This window comes from Phalangium opilio, unplaced genomic scaffold (assembly GCF_054372755.1).
Source record: "Phalangium opilio isolate 3A_F unplaced genomic scaffold, DU_Popi_V2 ptg000043l_1, whole genome shotgun sequence".
NCBI classification, from domain to species: domain Eukaryota; kingdom Metazoa; phylum Arthropoda; class Arachnida; order Opiliones; family Phalangiidae; genus Phalangium; species Phalangium opilio.
In genome coordinates this window covers 784,659-797,519 of record NW_028324167.1, presented here as the reverse complement: position 1 = coordinate 797,519, position 12,861 = coordinate 784,659, and the positions used below count along the sequence as shown (strand labels likewise).

General features: G+C 38.4%; 2 protein-coding genes and 1 pseudogene across 2 annotated transcripts; 2 read left to right on the top strand and 1 right to left on the bottom strand.

Moving 5' to 3' along the window:
• Positions 1-14: 14 nt before the first annotated feature.
• Positions 15-780, top strand: LOC149677270 (uncharacterized). The gene is made up of 2 exons (XM_089837435.1): positions 15-289; positions 343-780. The coding sequence occupies exons 1-2, from the start codon at positions 68-70 to the stop codon at positions 757-759; spliced, it is 639 nt and encodes a 212-aa protein (XP_089693561.1). The 5' UTR covers positions 15-67; the 3' UTR covers positions 760-780.
• Positions 781-1,620: 840 nt separating this feature from the next.
• LOC149677269 (uncharacterized) lies at positions 1,621-2,701 on the bottom strand (annotated as a pseudogene).
• Positions 2,702-2,860: 159 nt separating this feature from the next.
• Positions 2,861-6,734, top strand: LOC149677268 (uncharacterized). The gene is made up of 6 exons (XM_089837261.1): positions 2,861-2,875; positions 4,373-4,463; positions 4,562-5,484; positions 5,716-5,875; positions 5,957-6,099; positions 6,300-6,734. The coding sequence occupies exons 1-6, from the start codon at positions 2,861-2,863 to the stop codon at positions 6,732-6,734; spliced, it is 1,767 nt and encodes a 588-aa protein (XP_089693387.1).
• Positions 6,735-12,861: the final 6,127 nt, after the last annotated feature.

Here is a 12,861-nt window from a genome sequence, read left to right as displayed (position 1 = left end):
TCTGATCATGGAAATGGATATGAGAGGGCCTTCCAACCGAAATAAGAGAAAACTCTAATTTATACTAATGAATGAACTTTGTGATGACGAATTGGAAACCCTGCCAACAAAAGTATTAAATTTAAAATGCATTGCGCCGAAAGTTTTGGTGACATTCTTGATCCTTCATCCATTTAAGAAGCAAAAATGTGGTACAGTAAGAATTGAGGGCTACGTTGAAACTATTGTTCCAAACTATACATTTTGTGATTTTAAAAGCCATTTTCGTATGAGCCGACACGCAGTTGAGGTAAATTTTTATTTCACCATTTGGATTAATTAACTAAAGGTTATTATTTCCAGGAATTGATCAAGGTAGTTGGGAATGCTATGGCGACTTTAAAAGCATTTATTGTTATTTCTATCGAGAAAAGGGTCTTGGTATCCCTGTGGCTGGTGGCAACTCCCGACTCTTATCGAAGTGTGGGAGATCGTTTTGACCTTTCCAAAGGAAACGCCCATTTTGTGTTCATTGAATTTATCCAAGTGATATCCAAAGCAAGGAACACGTATGTCGTCTGGCCTTCAAATGCAAGCATGAGAAAAACCATTGAATATTCAGAGGTTAAGCACGGATTTCCAGGTGTAGTTGGTGCTGTCGATGGTTGCCATATTGACATTAAGGAGCCAGTTTTGGATAAAGCTTCGTATTACAATAGAAAGAAGCGAACATCAATATTATTGCAAGGTATAACATTTTCCTTTATATTTTTTAATTAATAAGTTCCTTTAAGCTTTCCATTTAATATATCGGTTTTATTAAACAGGCATATTTGCAATGAAGAACTATACTTCATTGACTTGTGTATTGGATATCCTGGATCTGTTCATGACGCACGGGTATGGAAGAACAGTCCAATTTTCAAAGAGCTAAAGCGAGGATTGAAAAACACTATGGGAGGCCACTTATTACGGGATTCAGCATACCCACTTGATCTATTTCTAATGGTTCCTTATAAAAACAATGGACATTTAACTGCGCAACAACTTCATTACAACGAAAACATAGCTCAGCCAGGCAAATAATTGAAAGAGCTTTTGGTCACCTTAAGGGGAGATTTCGACGTTTAAAAGCTTTGGACATGTCTTTAATTTCCAAAATTTCCGAATTTATTATGTGCTGTTGCGTATTAAAGAACTTTCTATTGATACACGATGGGGATGCTGATATTGAAGAATTTATTGAAGGACTCAATAATAATACTGCTGAAATTTTCCAAGAACCTGGTCCCAGAGAGGTCCTAACAGTAGCTAAAAACAAGCGTGACCAAATAGCTCGAAGATTATAATTAAATACTCAGTAAGTGTATATAACACTTATGCAGGCTTAAAAAAATTTTAAAACTAGTTTTATGTGTAAAGGGCATAAATTTTATTATGTCAAATAAATTCACATTTTGTCAAATAAATTCACATTTTGTCAAATAAATTCACATTTTGTCAAATAAATTTACATTTTGTCAAATAAATTTACATTTTGTCAAATAAATTTACATTTTGTCAAATAAATTTACATTTTGTCAAATAAATTTACATTTGTCAAATAAATTTACATTTTGTCAAATAAATTTACAGTTTGTCAAATAAATTTACATTTTTAAAAAAGGATCTGCCATCTTTTCCAATATTGCATTTTTGGCATCAAGGCGTTTTAAAACTTCATCTTGGTACTTTTGATTTTGTTTTTGTGCAGTTTCTTCTGATACTCTATTTTGTTCAGTCCAACTAATGAACCAATTTGGAGCATCAGAATCTCTTGTTTTCGTTTTCTTCTTTTTCTGTACAACAACACATTCAGTTATTTCACTTTCTAACAAATTGGAAGTTGAAGATCATGCTGATGAGCTTTGAGCTGCGTTTAATGAGGAATTTGATGTGGCCGAAGAGACGCTAGATTGGCCAAAAATTTCTTCGGATTCATCCAGGGTTGATATGTCTGAAAATAAGAGATTGAGACATAAGTATATTACTAGAATAAAATGAGCGTATTATTAGAATGAAATCCATTACTTGGAGTGGATTTACTCGAATGAAGTAATTTAACTGGTTCGATAGAGGGATCTGATGATAAAACCTCGTCCATTTCGCTGTAAAATTCCCAAGATATTTTCCCCTTCCTGTTTTCCCACTCTTATCCTTTATTTTCTTGTACCTAATCAAACAATATTTAATGAGAATAATGTGCTATTTATAATTCTAAGTTCGTTACCTTGACTTTAAATTCCGCCATTTAATATCACAGTCATCGGCACTTATAGTATAGCCCTTTTTGGCAAATTCGTTACTAATTTTACCCCATACGTCTTTTTTTCTTCTACTGGCTTCAAATTCTTCCTTGTAGTTTTCGAAAAGCTCAATAAGAAGTAGCACACACTTCTTTGGCCATTTTTGATGATTAATATTAGCCTCATAACTTTCCTTAGCTAATTCACTATGTTCTTTTTCAATTTCCTTTTCTGACTGCTCATTTAAATTTTTCTCAGCTATAATTCCAAGCTTAATAGCCTCATTTAAGCAGGACATGGCAAAAGTTGGGTCTGAAAATGGATAGCACATACAAAACTGACCAGTAACTTAGCCAAGGCTTAAGCTTTAAAACCCAATAACCTTTTAAGCTCCATAGATATAATCGAAAAAATTTCATAAAATACTTACCAGACATTTTTCTTTCACATTCATTCTCTGCAACACCGATTTTATATACATTTCCGAAGCTATCTGTTAAGTTAACTACACGAAATCCCTCCGGGAGATAACTTGCCGCCATCGCTGATACGTCACTAATTGCGTTGCTCAACGAAGTAATCGGCCTTTATAGCCGATGACTTCGATGCCTGTTCGCTTACAATCGTGACGTCAAACCGGAAGCTCCGAAAATCGTTCAGTGGCGAATGCGCATTCAACGCAGCCTCCGTTGAGCGTTACTGAACGCGCCCTCGATCTGACTATTACTGGGAAATTGTCACCACGAAGATTTTCCGTCTCTCTGATACGCTTGTGGCCATGGAGACCATTTTTGGATAGACCAAGGATAAAATCCAGCGCCGTCCGCATCAATGTCATGTTCTCTTCTTCCCTGGATGCCAATGAATAAAGCACACGGTCCCAAGGGGAGAGCATTCGGAACGTTTGCCCTAGAAAATTTCCGTAGAAAGTTTCTCTCGCTTTAGTGACGTCATACTGTGTCACACTATTTCGGGGAGAAGAACCTGAGAGGAGACTTATACTATTTTTAAAACTCGTCTGTCTTTTTAAGTTTGGTCCTTCTAGTTTTTTTTATTAATTGATATTGTTCTCAAACAAAATTTCTATATATATTAATATATATATATATATATATATTTTGGTTAAATATATATATATATATTTAACCAAAATATATAATTTAACTAACATAAAAAATAATGCAAACAATAACTATAGTGAACTATTTTAAACTTAAATCTTAATATATATATGTATTTATATATAAATATGGAAATATTTTATCAGGAATAATAAAATATTAACATAAATATTAATATATAAATACATATTTTAAGATTTTAGTGTAAAATAGCTCACTATAATTATTGTTTGCATTATTTTATATTTTAGTTAAATTATATATTTTGGTTAAATTGTATTCTTTGGTTAAACTAGATATAATTTAGTACAATAACATATTTCAGTTGAATTTTAAAAATTGTAGTGAAATATATTTCAGTATAGGTACTATTAGTAATCAAGATATTGTCAGAAGGGAATGATGGTATTATACTATGATGATTAGGTATAATATGCGTTATTTTCTAAATATAAATTATTATTTTTCTGAAAATAGAAAAAAATTTATTTTGAGATCTGTAAATTTTAATTTTAAAAAACTTTTTGGTTTACAATTTATAGGGTTTAATTTTCTACATCTGAGATTTTAATTTTTAAAAGTTTTTGGTTTACAAATTTTTAAGTTACAATTTTTCTTTTGAGTAGTTGGATTTGTGTTAAAATTAAATTTGTCATAAATGTATAAATTCTTATCACAGTTTTATTTGGAGAAGGAATTACATTTATTGTCGAGCAATAAGGAAGGAACTGCATTATTCTTTACTTTCGAGTATTTTATATTAATTTTGTCTGTTTTAGTCTTCTCTATCCACCTCTTACGAACCCACATTTCAACAGGAAACTTGTGATATGAAACGCCGGTGTTTTTGGTTTTCATGACGTTGTTCACACAACCAACTACTGCACAGTTGTAGCCCGGCATTTTAAATACCTATAATTTTAAAATTTTGTTATTATAATTCCAATTATTTAAATCAAATTTATTATCATACTTACAAAATCTAAGCCTTGCCAGGACGATGCAACGGGTTACGACGACTCGGCCAGCGCCGCGCGTAGAGACCCGGGGGCTGGAGACCTTCCTACGCGCCTCAACCGTCCGTCCAAAAAAACTCTGAAACGCGAGACTAGAGTCAAAAGCGCTTCCAAAGGGCGGTCGTGATTCTCTCTCGGCTCTCGCGCGGAACTTCTTTAGTGGAACACTACTACGTCATCTTAGGGCGGCGCGCGCTCTCTACCCTCCCAACCAGCCACCGCGAAATTCCCTTCCGAAAACAGGCTCTATACTCTAACCTTATAGTGCCTGCACGATTTTGTCCGACCTTGCACTGTCCGAGAAAATCCAAGCCTTTTGGAACCTTCAGAGAAGACGGAACTAAACCTAATTTGGAAGACGACCAAGTCTTAAAAGACTTCGAGAAAACCATTGCAATCAAAGAAGGGAGATACCAAGTCTTTTTCCCATGGAATAAAAACAAACCACAACTGAAGGACAATCTCGGAGTAGCCTCGAAGAGAACTGAAAATCTAATCAACCGTCTCAAATCCAATCCCATAAGATTCCAAGAATATCACAATGTAATCCTCAGTCAAATTGAAGCCAAGGTGGTAGAAGCAGTTGATCCGACTCAAGATAAACCAAGCGACGTCATTTACTATCTGCCACATGGGGAGATTATTCGAGAAGACTATGAATCAACTCGTATCAGAGTCTTTCACGACGCATCTTCGCTTGCAAGAGGAGACCTTTCACTGAACAACTGCCTCGAATCGGGGCCCAACTTAAACCCCGAGCTGTTGGATGTATTAATCTGGTTTCGTGAATATCGAATAGTATTCACCAGCGACATCGAAAAAGCATTCTTGCAAATTTCCATTCAAGAAGATGATCGTAACGCTATCCGTTTCCTGTGGGTTCAAGGCGACACCGAGCCCCACCCTGCCAAATCTCAACTCTATCGTATCACCCGCGTCCCGTTTGATGTTACCTGCAGTCCATTTCTTCTGGCCGCCACCGTACGTCACCACCTAAGGAAATTCGAAGAAGCACACCCTAAAGCTTGTCACACCATAAATCAGCAACTATACGTTGACGACTTGCTATCAGAAGGACAAGAAGTACTTGATGCTTTCCAGCTTTCATGCGATGCTAAGGAAATACTCAGCCAAGCCTGGATGAATCTTAGGAAATGAAAAACAAACTCCGCCGAGCTACAAAAATTATGGATTGAATCCGGAATTACCACCGAAGACGAGCAAAACCAGGCTACCCCAAACTCCAAAATTCTTGGACTCATATGGAACTACAAACAAGACTGCATAATTTATGATCTAACTTCACTCTTGCAGTTTCTAGTATCACGAGACCACACTAAACGCTGGGTTTTGAAAACCGTCACTAGAATATTCGACCCTTTAGGGTTTCTGGCTCCTTATACGATTCGAGCCAAGTTCCTTTGTCAATTGCTCTTGGAACGAGGAGTATCCTGGGACGAGCCCTTGCCAGATGGCATTTCTATCCTATACGACGATTAGTGCAACGAGCTCACTGATCTTCGAAACTTAACCATCCCAAGATTCTATTTCTCAGGCATTGAGAATTCACCGGTTACCTCTGCAGAGCTCCACATATTCGTCGACGCAAGCCAGAAAGCCTACGCTGCCACGCCGTACCTTCGCTACCAGACCATAGACCATAAAATTGGAACAACCTTGGTAGCTTCCAAGACACGGGTAGCTTCACTACAAAAGCTTACTCTACCCCGCCTGGAGCTCATGGGAGCAGTCCTTGGAGCTCGACTGTATAAACATCTTATGGAAGCCTTATCCTCTAAACCAACAAAACTCCGGATGTGGACAGATTCTACCATATCACTACAATGGATACGAGGGGCAGCAGAAACTTATATACCATTTGTCTCAAATAGGGTTAGAGAAATACAGACTCTTACTTCACCCGAAATCTGGAGCCATTGCAAAGGAAAAGACAACCCTGCGATCTGCCTACGCAAAGTCTCAAGGCCAGTAACCTTCTCACCAATGCCATGTGGTGGAGGGGCCCTATTTGGCTAAGCGAACCAGGAGAGATCCCTATCTCCAACCAAAAAACAGATGACGCCCTGAACTCTGAGATCAAACGAGAATTTCGAGCCACCATCTTCCAAGGTGTTTCCGCAGCCGTAGCCAATCCAGAGCAGCCTTTCCGGCTAAAAGACTACAGCTGTCTGTCTCGAATCTGTCGACTGACCGCGTGGATGAATCGTTTCATACACAATTCAAGGAAGCCAAACCACAGCCTTTCCGGTCCCTTATCGGCAGATGAAATGCACAACGCAGAAATAAAATGGGTCAATATCACGCAAAGATAATCCTATCCAGACGAAGTCCGAAGCCTCTCTAGCGGCCAAGCCATCGACCGGAAGTCGACCATTCTTTCTCTGGATCCCTTCTTAGACGCAGACGGAATTCTCAGCGTAGGAGGGAGGCTCACTGGCACAACTCTCACTTTTCGCGAGCGCCACCCATCGATCATGCCGTACGATCATACCCTATCACGCCTACTCATAAAATTTCACCACCATCGCCTTATGCACGCTGGGGTAAATGATACTTTGGTAGAAATCCGTGAGAAATTTTGGATCGTACGTGGACGACAACTCATCAAGAACCAAATATCCAAATGTGTCATATGTTTCAAGTATCGAGCCAGACCGTCTGCAGCACCTATGGCTCCGCTACCACCACTACGAAACACTCCAGCTCCCGCTTTCGAAATCACCGGGCTTGATTTCGCAGGACCTCTCTACACGAAGAAAAGAGACAAGCCTTACATAGCTCTCTTTACGTGAGCCGTTACACGTGCGGTACATTTCGAGCGTGTGACAGATCTCACAACGGAGAAGTTTCTGATGGCATTCAGCCGGTTTATGGCAAGACGACGCATTGTCAAAACCGTTTTCTCTGACAATGCAAAAACGTTCAAACACATGATTTGGACTTAAAAGTTATCTTTCAGAACTTTAGAAGCTCAGAAGTCACCAGCTACCTGGGAGGACACCGAATAACCTAGAAGTGCATTGCTGATCGCGCCGCCTGTTGGGGCGGATTTCACGAACGCCTTGTTCGCAGTTGTAAAACCGCCCTGAAAAAAACCATTGGGAAAGCCAAACTAACAGCGGAAGAACTCCGAACAATTATAACCGAAGCGGAAGCCACGATCAACTCCAGACCTCTGACGTTTCTGTATTAAGACCCTGGCAAACACACAGTTCTCACGCCTGCTCAATTCCTGGTGGGTTGCCGTATCACCACTTTGCCATCTCGATCGTTCCCTCTAACTGAAGTCGCTCCTGTGACCAGAGACGCACTCGTCAAACGTTACAAATACTGCCAAACACTGAACGACCGATTCTGGACAAGATGGAAAGATGACTACCTTTTGGAGCTACGCTCCGCTCATCATCGCACAGGGTGCAATCCAACCAAGGGATTAAAACCGAACGACCTTGTCCTTATCAAGGATGAAAAAATCCCGCGCCAATGTTGGAAGACTGCCATGGTAACAGAAGCTTTTTGTGGACGAGATGGCGTAACCAGATCCTGCCTCCTCCGCACTGCAAATGGAACCATCTGCAAACGTCCTGTACAACTTTTGTACCTGCTTGAGTTCCAACCATAACTGTAGCCTGCTGAGGCTCAAGGGGGGAGCGTGTTAAAACTAATTCTTAAACAATGCTATTTTTTAATCTGAATAATAGAACTGTAACCTTTAAACTGTAAAAAAAGTATATCTCAAAGCTTGTTTAAAAAACTAAGATAATCAACCATATGTATTGAACCTTTGCCCTCTCTCTCATGCCCAAAATTGTTTAAATAGAGAAGGCAGAAAGGGCAGATGTGTGATTAGTTTTGAATTCGTAGTCGCGTAGAGGGAGGAGTTGAGGGAAGCCCAGAATGTCAACACGGAACCTAAAACCCGTTCCGAGACGACAGCAGTTTTGAGTTCGTAGACGCGTAGAGACAAAGCTCCTTCTTTTCTTTAAACGGTACGCTATACAGCGCGATGTCAATTTACCATTTTAACATTAAATAAAATTCGGTACGCGACAATTTGGTCTCGCCGTTATGGTCTCGCCGATTTGGTCTCGCCGTTTTGGTCTCGCCGTTATGGTCTCGCCGATTTGGTCTCGCCGTTTTGGTCTCGCCGTTTTGGTCTCGGGACAAATGGGTCTCGGTGACAAATGGGTCTCGGGACAAATGGGTCTCGGGACAATTGGGTCTCGGGACAAATGGGTCTCGGGACATATGGGTCTCGGGACAATTGGGTCTCGGGACAATTGGGTCTCGAGACAATTGGGTCTCGGGACAATTGGGTCTCGAGACAATTGGGTCTCGAGACAATTGGGTCTCGAGACAATTGGGTCTCGAGACAATTGGGTCTCGGGACAAGTGGGTCTCGGGACCTAACCCAACCCAACATTGTTTGGGGGTAAGAAGATTATTTATATGAGAATTAAAAGCCCGCCTCTTACCTCGAACAATTTATTAGCAATAATAGAAATATTTTGGAAAATGTGTCAGATAATTAATAGGAGAATATTTTGGAAAAGATGGCAGCTAATTAATTGGAGAATATTTTGGAAAAGGTGGCAGCTAATTAATAGGAGAATGTTTAGGAAAAGCTGGCAGCTAATTAATTGGAGAATATTTTGGAAAAGGTGGCAGCTAATTAATTGGATAATATTTTGGAAAAGGTGGCAGCTAACTATTAGGAGAATATTTTGGAAAAGGTGGCAGCTAATTAGTAGGAGAATGTTTTGGAAAAGGTGGCAGCTAATTAATAGCAGAATATTTTGGAAAAGGTGGCAGCTAATTAATAGGAGAATATTTAGGAAAAGGTGGCAGCTAATTAATTGGAGAATATTTTGGAAAAGGTGGCAGCTAACTATTAGGAGAATGTTTTGGAAAAGGTGGTAGCTAATTAGTAGGAGAATGTTTTGGAAAAGGTGGCAGATAATTAATAACAGAATATTTTGGAAAAGGTGGCAGCTAATTAATAGGAGAATATTTAGGAAAAGGTGGCAACTAATTAATAGGAGAATATTTTGGAAAAGGTGGCAGCTAATTAATAGGAGAATATTTAGGAAAAGGTGGCAACTAATTAATAGGAGAATATTTTGGAAAAGGTGGCGACGAATTATTGGGACCATTGCTTTGGGAAAGGAGGCAACTAATTAATAGGAGAATATTTAGGAAAAGGTGCCAACTAATTAATAGGAGAATATTTTGGAAAAGGTGGCGACGAATTATTGGGACCATTGCTTTGGGAAAGGAAGCAACTAATAAGGTAACCAAATAATCACGAGACCAAACCGTCCCGAGACCAAATAATCACGATACCAAATAGTCCCGAGACCAAATAATCACGATACCAAATAGTCCCGAGACCAAATAGTCCCGAGACCAAATAATCACGATACCAAATAGTCCCGAGACCAAATAATCACGATACCAAATAGTCTAGAGACCAAATATTCCCGAGACCAAATAGTACCGAGACCAAATCGGTGAGACCAATTAGTCCTGTGACCAAATCGGCGAGACCAAAATGGCGAGACCAATTCGGCGAGACCAAATTGTCCTGCTCCGAATAAAATTAGTTACTATTATACCTCGAGTTTTCAATCAACCGTCAGTTTATTTCGCACAAAAAGATTTAAGTTTTTTTTACGAACCACGTAGCGTTATATTTGTCAGTCTAAACTGTAAGCTCTCCCCCCAAATCTTGTAGCCCATTCAACAACTCTAAAAATGAAGTGGTTTACGAATCATTTCTGAAAATTGTATATGATAAACTTAAATATTCAGAAACGACCAAAGACAAATTGAACTTTATTCTAGGTAGCTCTAATAACTCAAAATATTTAAATGCATTAATAATACACCAAAATATCTGGGAAAATTATCCTGTTGACATGTTATCTTTCGTGTTGTATACAACGCAAATCAACTGCTTAATGTATTTCGCAAAGTCGTGGAGTGAGGAAGATACTTTTACCTCAAGAACCGAGTTTAAGAAGTGGACTCAAATAATGAAACATTTACCGTTCAGGAGAAGAGTTTACTTCGAAGATATTCTAGTTGAATTACTAAAAGACTATGTCAAAGAAAGCTCTGAACCGATACCAGTTTACGCACAATTTGATAAGCACAATCTCGTAAAAACGGTTTTAGGTCAAAACTTGATCTCTATAGAGCGGTGGCGCTAAGGTGTGGTGAAACATCATAGCGAGAAGTGAGGAGGAATGAAACAGCGTGCTGTCATCTATTATGCCAGAAGAAACGTCCATAAGTTTATGGTAGCCATCTTGGGAGAGTTTAAGCCTGATAATGTCGCGTAAACATGGACGTTGTGTTAAAAAATGCAAAATAGGGAACAATAAACAAGAAGTAAGTTTTTTCAGAATACCGAAAGTTATTGAAAGCCAGGGTGAACAAACATTTAAACTTTCGCGGGAAAGACATAATATTTGGCTAAGAAGGCTAAGGCTTAACAGTATAGATGTTGGAAATTCCGATAAACGAGTTTGCTCAAGACATTTTATCACAGGTTTTTCATTTTTAATTAAGTTTTTTCCGCTTTGTTATGCAAATTAGTAAGTTAGTTTTAATTTTTGTTTTAATTTAGGAACACTGGCTAAACTTTAGGACAATAGTACAGTCATTTTTGCCCAAAAATAGAGGGAACCCGCAACAAATTGAAACAAAGCTGAAAATTTCAGATCTTATAGATTTTTGGGCGCTCTTTAACGTGGTGCGGTCTCCCACACTCTCCCATTGGAGGAATTTCCGCCATATTGGAAAATGGCGGACAAAATCGAGAAAACGTTTAATAACTCCGGTTCTACTTCACCGATCAACACGTAATTAGGCTTTAAATATAGATCACCTTCAAACACATAATTCATGTCTTAAGATATTTTGTCCTACAACTAACCGGAAGTTCACAATCAGACTCTGAAGATTAGCCTCATATAAAAATGGAAATTTAAAGCATTTTATGGTTTCTATATTCAGAATACATTTCCAAAATCGAGAAAAAGTTTAATAACTCTGGTTCTACTAACCCTATTAACAAGTTATTAGGCTTCAATTGTAGATTACTTTCAAACACATAATTCATTCTAAAAGATATGTTGTCCTACAACTAACCGGAAGTTCACAATCCAGCCCGGAAGGTAAGGAAAATCAAATTTTTGAGTATTTCGAAACGGTTTCAAGCGAAATAAATGCAAAGCGGGTTTTAAACCTAAAATATGTTATTCCCATTATATTTTTACCTCTTTAAGTGACGATGACGTCACGGAGAGGTATTATACTGGACGTGAATGGGGGGGGGTGTCTGTCTGTGTGTGTCGGTCACCGCGTTCGCAGTTGGCAAATCGGAGCAAACGTGTTCGCAGTATAATAACTCCCAACGTTAGGATCAAGAAGTGCGTGGCGATCGGCTAGGGTTACGAGAAACTTCTAGCCTCCCAATTGCTAGAAAAGGTTCATACAATTGCGGATTTCTTATCATTTATTGTGAATCAATCGCCTTATATAGTTACCCTAAATTTCCAGAAATTGTTAAAGAGGCATACGCTAGAATTCAAACGTCAACAAGAGCTATGTTTAAAATTATTTTAGGAATTAAGTTTCTTAAAACGACCTCAGTAGAATTACGTTAAACTACTGACGACTAAAGTAATTAATATCAATTATATTTTCTTAATTATTTAAGAATAACCTCTTAATTGCGTCTCGTATCGGAGAGGTTTTATTTTGGTTTACCAACTTGTATATTAGTATATTTATCAATATTGGTTAAGCTAAAGTTTAATCTTAGTCCTCTACTTGAGGTTGAGCCTCAAAATCTCTATGTTTATTTGAACAAGATACTCCCTTGCATTGTCTACAAATTGAAGAACAGATTGGACCAGTTTTACCGCATTCACATTTCAAGTCACAGACTTCCTTGCATTTACGAGGAATCATCTGCAGAAGCTCAGCTGGAGCAGGTTGTTGAGTGGTAACGATTGGTTTGAGTTCAGATCCTAGCTGTCTCCAACCCCATTCTCTAGCATTTAGGCTGCTTCCAAGCCACGTTTGAACTTGGTGATAAACTCTATTTGAATGCTGCTTTGCTGCCGCACTTGTTGGTGGAAGAGAAGCTAATTCAAAAGCTCAATTCCATAATCTTCATTTAAAGTATACACTTGGTTATGTTAACTTTGTTTCACACGCTTTAACTCAACTTTAGCCATATTTACAAGTGTGGGCGAACAATGGTATATATTAAAACATTAAGTTTTATGATGGTACAAAGGCTGTTTTACCCTCTCTCGTACTATACATTATAGCTCTTGTCAGAAAAGAAACAAAATTTATCAGTAATAGGAACTATATATTTAATTTTGGAAACGCATTCTGAAAATAGAAACCATAAATGCTTTA

What these genes read in the sequence shown, in the direction of transcription:
- LOC149677268 (XM_089837261.1), top strand. An exon ending in CCTTCCTACGCGCCTCAACC is followed by an intron (nt 4,464 to 4,561) that starts GTCCGTCCAAAA and finishes GAACTTCTTTAG; the next exon opens with TGGAACACTACTACGTCATC. An exon ending in TGCTATCAGAAGGACAAGAA is followed by an intron (nt 5,485 to 5,715) that starts GTACTTGATGCT and finishes TCACTCTTGCAG; the next exon opens with TTTCTAGTATCACGAGACCA.
- LOC149677270 (XM_089837435.1), top strand. Translation starts at nt 68, where the DNA reads ATGAATGAACTTTGTGATGACGAATTGGAAACCCTGCCAACAAAAGTA. An exon ending in TGAGCCGACACGCAGTTGAG is followed by an intron (nt 290 to 342) that starts GTAAATTTTTAT and finishes TATTATTTCCAG; the next exon opens with GAATTGATCAAGGTAGTTGG.